Here is a 6,536-nt window from a genome sequence, read left to right on the forward strand (position 1 = left end):
TTATTCAGGCTCTGGTTTCACAGACAATCGCTTTGCAATTATGAACTTCCCAACAACAATCATGAGACTAGTGAGACTCAGGGAGCCAACTGCCACCAAAACCCAGAACTCCACCTGCACAGCTTCTTGAGTCAACGCAAGAGCTTGAGTACGATCTGCTCCAATCACCAGCAGTGGACCCAGTGTGGCCAGCTCGTGTTCTTGCTCTGAAAGGGCACCTATGTGAAAAGAATACATTTTTGGTCAGCTGGTTCAAATGATTGCCACCAAGAAGCGGTGGTGGTCTGACTTTACAATGCACTTTAAAGAGCAGGCAGTGATTAGCCCCCCCCTCCCATTTAATTCCTGACCACCAGCTGTAAACATTTAGACTTTAAATCCTCCTGAGCTACTTTATCTAGTTAAAAAAGGTTCAACTTCCAGCTAAAACCAAAGTAATTGATCAAGCAAGTCCACACACTTAAGCAACCAGTTCCAAAATGTTGGCAACTAAGTACTGGATAGATGCCAATCAAGTCCCAGTTTGTAGACCGCATCTGTAGCAAGAGGATCGGTTTTAACCATTGCCAATACTTGACAAACCTAAACCAGTGCTTCTACATTTACTGGACTAGTGCTTACATCCTAACAGGGACTTCATGTTTAGTTGTCATTTGGATGTCTTAACATTATTGTAGCAAACACATGACATTAACAGAGGTGGTGGGGCAAGTTCACTCACCAGATGCAGCTTCTCTTTTCCACTGTCTCCCATATCTACTGAACTGGGATCCTGGTAGAACTGTCCTGGCACAGTTGCCAGTCACACAGCATCTGCAGATATCACTGGATCCTTCAAGTTCTGACCAGCTGAGGAGACAAAAGAGACATTAACACACAGACATAGCGATTGAGAATAGAAGTCAGCCAGTGGGAACTTGGTAGAGGGCTCCACTAAGCACCAACTGAAAAATGTAATTCAACAAGTTTACAGCCCATTTTCAAGTGGAAAGAGGAGATTGCTTGAGCAAGGATGTTTTCTGAAGAGTACATCACCAGGAGGGTACAGGGAGACCCACATGCTTGATCAACAACCTCTACCCCTTCCAGAGAAACAAGATCACTTCACTCACCTGTTGGTGGCTTTGCTATAGGAACAGGCCTTGTTTTGTTGATCTGGAGCTTGGTTTTCTGCAGCAGCTCTCAGGTTACAGGTGATGTAGATCTAGATCCAGAAGGACAACATTAGAGACAACTAAAGAAGGTATAGACCCAGGAGACCAAACTGCCAGAGATACTCACCACAGAGGCATCAGTCCCAGTAAACCTGAAAGCATCCACCATGAACTGCAGCGTGTCTGGACGGGGTCTCGGGGATCTGAAGGCAGAGGATGAATCCTCCTCTCTGCCATCCAACAAACACCTGCCAAGCAGAACCGGGTTACATGGATTTACCTGCAGCCATAGAAACACTTGGGCATGTAGTGTGACCTACCCATAGAACTCAATGATGTCGTAACGGGGACCAGAGGAGCCATCAGGGGATAACGTGGCCACACAGCTGTCCACAAAGATCTTCATAGGCACGTGGTTTCCAACAGCGACAGAAGCCTCTATGTGGAATACTTCACCCAGCTTGAAGACTGTAGAGGTTCTTGGGGCAGTCCAGCCCTCTTTAAGGAGAGGACACAGAAGATTAGCAATGTTCCAGAGCCAACTCCCTCCCCATATTTCAGAAAGTTACCATTCATCAGTCGCAAGGAGAAAGACAGACGTTCCTCTGCTGATATGGTGGAGCTGAAGGGCATCCATGTTGGCTTGATTGCGTTGCTGCTCACATTGCCATGCCTACAGATATTATATATGAAAACACGGTTCCTGCATTTCTGTCCTGTGTGCGTCAAATAAGGGGATACAATATCTCACCTGGGGTAGTAGCACTGGATGGGAACTACAGCAGAGTTGGTCCTGATGATAGGAGAGTTCAAAGAAGGAGTCGGGCTGTAGGTCAAGTTTGTGCTGTAGACCAGGAATTCAGGGGTCATCTGTGGACAACGAAAAAACCCATATCTAATCAGATTCGCGGAGGGCACAACACTAGATCTGTCAGAAATACTACAGTGGGTCTTACAAACCCAGATTTGCGCATGTTGCATGAGGGTGTTTGGGGGCCAGGTTTGCAACCTACCTGCCCACAACTTCCAGTACACAGGCAGCAGCAGTGCAAGGCTACTGGGTCTTTCTATACAAAAAGTCTGCATAGCTATACCCACAAAAAGATTACGTAGGGAGTGATTCTAAGCAGAATACACCGAGTAGTTATACTTTAGTTAATAAGGACATTAGCAGGCATACTAGGAACTTAACCGGACACAGGATCTGGCCGCAATACTAGTGGGTAATACAGTGAAGGCATTTAAGCAAGCATTGGATAGGAATAAGGCTAAGCTAAATACAGGATAAGGCCAAGGACTAAGGAGAGCACTCAGGTTGGGCAGACCAGATCAGCCAAATGGTTCTTATCTGCAGTCACTTTAGAAGAAAAAACATTTCTCTTGACACAAATCTGGATTACAAAGTCAGAGCAAGGCTCTGTAGATACAGCATCCTGCATACTTCCAGCCCCACCAACCCATCCCAGCTAGTTTAGGGCCTCACTACCCAAAACCAGCCTCACCTGTAAGCCACCACCCCAGCCTCACCTGTAAGGTGTTGCCGCACTCCTGCAGCCCATACTGGAAGATCACCGTAGTCCCTGTGCTCTCGGAGTTGGGTTTACACAGTCTGGGTCCAAGGCTCAGATCAGAGGCTTTCACCAGCCTCCCATTTCTATACAGATCCCTGTTCACAGACACCTCCATCCTGTCCTCCATACACCGCACGCTGATAGGATGCTCTCCAGAGGCCTGCAGCTGCCTGGGCTGACCAACCACCCCACCATACTGTCTACCAGACCCCCAACCAGACCAAGGCTGAGATCCGCTCCTCCAATGGTCCCACCGACGCCGGTTCCTGGCCAGGACCTGCTGGCTGGAGACAGCAAACACCAGCCCAGAGAGCAGGGCCACCAGAACCAAGCAACTCAGTCTAACCCACTGCCCCATTCTGCCCACAAGACAATGAGGGAGAGCACAGAACAGGCCTGTATATACCCCTCCCAGCACCTGATTATTCCACCACCTGAGCAAATTAACACCCAATAATGAAGTAATGACCTTAAGGAGGGCTTTCTAAACCCAACCCTTGCAAACAGAAGAGATGGATATAGAGAAGATACTACCATATTAAAGGCAGCGCCCCATTTGCTCTAAAACTGCAACTCTCACTAAGCTTAGCCAGCATCTTGAAACAATCAGTAGTATATTTATATGATATCAAACGCAAATCCAAATCAGGAATCCATATGAACTATTTCCTGACATACTTCTGCCAATAAAATATTGTGTAAATAGACTTTATCTAGACCAGGGGCGCAGACCTCCAGTCCCTGAGGGGCCACAAGCAGACCACAAATTCTGAGTACTCTTTCCTGAAAATTAGTGTTTTGATGTTTTTTTTTATTTTTGCTCAATCTGGGATATCCAAGAAAATTGAAACCTAAATTAAATGAATAATTTGCAATAGCAAATTACTAAATATTGAGATTATTGTGAAAGGAACAATCCCATCTCCTTTCTTTTCTCCGAAGCTGTGTCACCCTGTCTCCTGCAAATATAGGGTGTTTTTGTCTTTTTAAGTAACATTGAAGTTGGTTACTGGTGCCAATGCGCAGAACCTGCAGTCCTTTAAGAAATTGGGATATTCTCAAATGGGTTTGTGAATGGGATGTTCCCTAACGGGCCTATGCCATTTAGCGGATGTTGGCCTTACAAGGACAGTTTAATGTCCCTGGCACCCCTAATAAAGAACAATGAATCTTCAAGTACCCTGTGGGTAACCTTATCTGAGCTAGAAGTTGCCGCCATCTTTTCCTGGACATGTATAATTTTTACATATGGCTGACCAGCCCAGATAAAATGCTGCCCTGCAGTATGGGGGATGTATAACTGACTAATGAGTTCCCTTCGTTAAGTCTATACATCCCACATACTGCAGGGCAGCATTTTATCTGGGCTGGTCAGCCATATGTAAAAATTATACATGTCCAGGAAAAGATGGCGGCAACTTCTAGCTCAGATAAGGTTACCCACAGGGTACTTGAAGATTCATTAAGTTCAGTTTTTAGTTCTAGATTCTTTATGATTTCTAAAGTCCTCTGTCTCCTTAATTGGATGTCCTGGCCTTATTTTATTCGGAGATCTACAGGGATTGGCTGAGTCAAAGTGAGGCATGTTTGCAGATGATGTCATGATGTCTCTAAGTTAATGTAGCTGCTGGAATTGCATTGGCCGGCCTCAAAGATACCTGAAATAGCAAATGGGGCAGAATGACCAGATTTGGGGAAATTTGAAATGGCAAAACGCTACCGGTACTTATTGCCCCATAACGTGCAGAAAAAAGCAAAAAAAAAACAACATAAAAACATTGGACAAATAGCAGAATCTATCTAAGTTTTAACAAAAAAACATCATATTTTATAATTTTTTTTTATAGTAAATTAGATGATATGATAAAAATAATGGTATCTAAGGAAAGCCCCATTTGTCCTGGAAAAACCCCCCAATATATAATGTGTGTGGGTGTACAAAATGAACACTAAACACAAAATGTACTAAACAGCAACACTGAAAAATGTTACAAGAGCCATTGCCCCAAAATCTACTACGAGTAAGAAACAGTCTTGTCATTAAGGGGTTAAGTTCCTGTGAAGTTCAACTGAACACAGCTGATCTTACAGATTCGGAGTCACAGAGCAGAACGTCATAGTCCAATGTGATGTCCAGAAGAAATTTAGAGCATTCATTTTATTCACCCTTTTTTTTTTAATTACAACACTCCTTTAAGCGTGGAGCCAAAGAAACCTCGCAAAGAACAACATGGAGTTTATTTGGACCATCATAAACACCTTTAAAGGCACAGCTACTATAGGTCGGTTCTAAGAGGCAGACCAAAAAGCTGAGATTATTACAACCACAGATTCCTATATCATTTATTGTGAAGGTTTATTAATTTAGTGACAGTAACCCAAACGTGATGGCCCATATCATCAAGGCTTTGTGGTTCCTCTCAAAGAACGAGCCGGATAATGGTTTGCACCGAACCAAATACTGACACGAGTGTTTCCAGACGAATATATTTATCAGAACACCCTGCTTGAATTACTCACTTTCTTGGCAGATCACAGAATTTATGGTATACCTGTCCTTTTTGGAGTTTGAAGTCACAGAGACCAACTGGACAGAACGACCAGAAGAAAACTCATTCCTGTTGGATTATGTTTTAATATTTGTAAAAAAAAGAAAGAAAATACTATTTTTAAATACCAAAAGTTTTTTTAATTGCCTTCCTGATGTCCTTGTTCCTCAAGCTGTATATGATAGGGTTAAGAAATGGAGTTACCACTGTGTAGAGCATTGATAGAACTTTGCCTGCCGATAAGGATTTCCCTCTTGTTGGAATCACATACATGCCAATCAGTGTCCCGTAAAATATTGTCACCACGGTCAAGTGGGAGCTGCACGTGGAGAAGGCCTTCTGACGACCAGGAAGAGATGAGATGCTTAGGATGGTAAAGACTATATAAGCATACGATACCATAATGATTGCGAACGGGCAAATGATCACAGGGATACACAACAACGTAACTTCTCTTTTTACCCTGGAAACATCGGAGCAAGAAAGTTCTAGGAGAGGATAAAAATCGCAGAAGAAATGGTTGATAACACGAGGCCCACAGAAGTGTAGCTTGTATATCTTGAGAGCTTCAGCCAACATTATAGAAAAGCTTAGCAGCCAGGATATGATGATTAATTTCAGACAGAACCCATGGCTCATTAACGAATTATAATACAGCGGTTTACAGATGGCCAAGTACCGGTCATAGGACATTGCTGTCAGAAGAAAACACTCTGAGATTTCTGAGGAACCGAAGAAATAAAATTGTGAAATGCAACCTGGCAGGGATATGGTGCCTGTATCGTTGAGTAGAACGTGAAGCAGGTTGGGGGTGATATCCGAGCTCAGCAGAAGATCAGACACGGACAATTGCGAGAGAAGAAAATACATCGGAGAGCGGATGTTCTTGCTGCATGAGACCAAAGCGATGATTAGAACGTTTCCAGACGTGGTCACGCAGTAAACCACGAGGATGAGGAGGAAAATAAGAATCCTGAAACTGTGAACGTTCTGAAATCCCAACAGAAGGACGGTAGTGACGTTATTAGGAGCCATTACCTGCTGGCAGAGGAGCTGCGGAAAAAGGAGACGGAGACATGGAAGGGGTCGGCGGAGAAGGCTGCAAGACATTGAAAGAGAAGAGAGCGTGAGAGCGTGAGAGCATGAGAGAGAGAGAAGAGTGAGAGAGAGAGAGTGAGAGAGAGAGTGAGAGATGGCAAGGAATGAACTTCGTAGGCTGAAAATCAATGGACCAAAAACGAAACCATTTTTGGTTCATGTGC

General features: G+C 44.0%; 2 protein-coding genes across 2 annotated transcripts; both read right to left on the bottom strand.

Moving 5' to 3' along the window:
• LOC128491626 (zona pellucida sperm-binding protein 3-like) lies at positions 1-3,083 on the bottom strand. The gene is made up of 8 exons (XM_053463944.1): positions 2,682-3,083; positions 1,906-2,024; positions 1,724-1,827; positions 1,475-1,652; positions 1,282-1,402; positions 1,113-1,204; positions 728-849; positions 1-227 (listed from the first exon to the last, which is right to left on the bottom strand). The coding sequence occupies exons 1-8, from the start codon at positions 3,081-3,083 to the stop codon at positions 1-3; spliced, it is 1,365 nt and encodes a 454-aa protein (XP_053319919.1).
• A 2,311-nt stretch (positions 3,084-5,394) lies between these two features.
• LOC128491628 (olfactory receptor 11L1-like) lies at positions 5,395-6,309 on the bottom strand. Its single transcript, XM_053463945.1, has one exon. It carries the CDS (start codon positions 6,307-6,309, stop codon positions 5,395-5,397), a length of 915 nt encoding a protein of 304 aa, XP_053319920.1.
• Positions 6,310-6,536: the final 227 nt, after the last annotated feature.

Source organism: Spea bombifrons, chromosome 4 (assembly GCF_027358695.1).
Source record: "Spea bombifrons isolate aSpeBom1 chromosome 4, aSpeBom1.2.pri, whole genome shotgun sequence".
NCBI lineage: Eukaryota > Metazoa > Chordata > Amphibia > Anura > Pelobatidae > Spea > Spea bombifrons.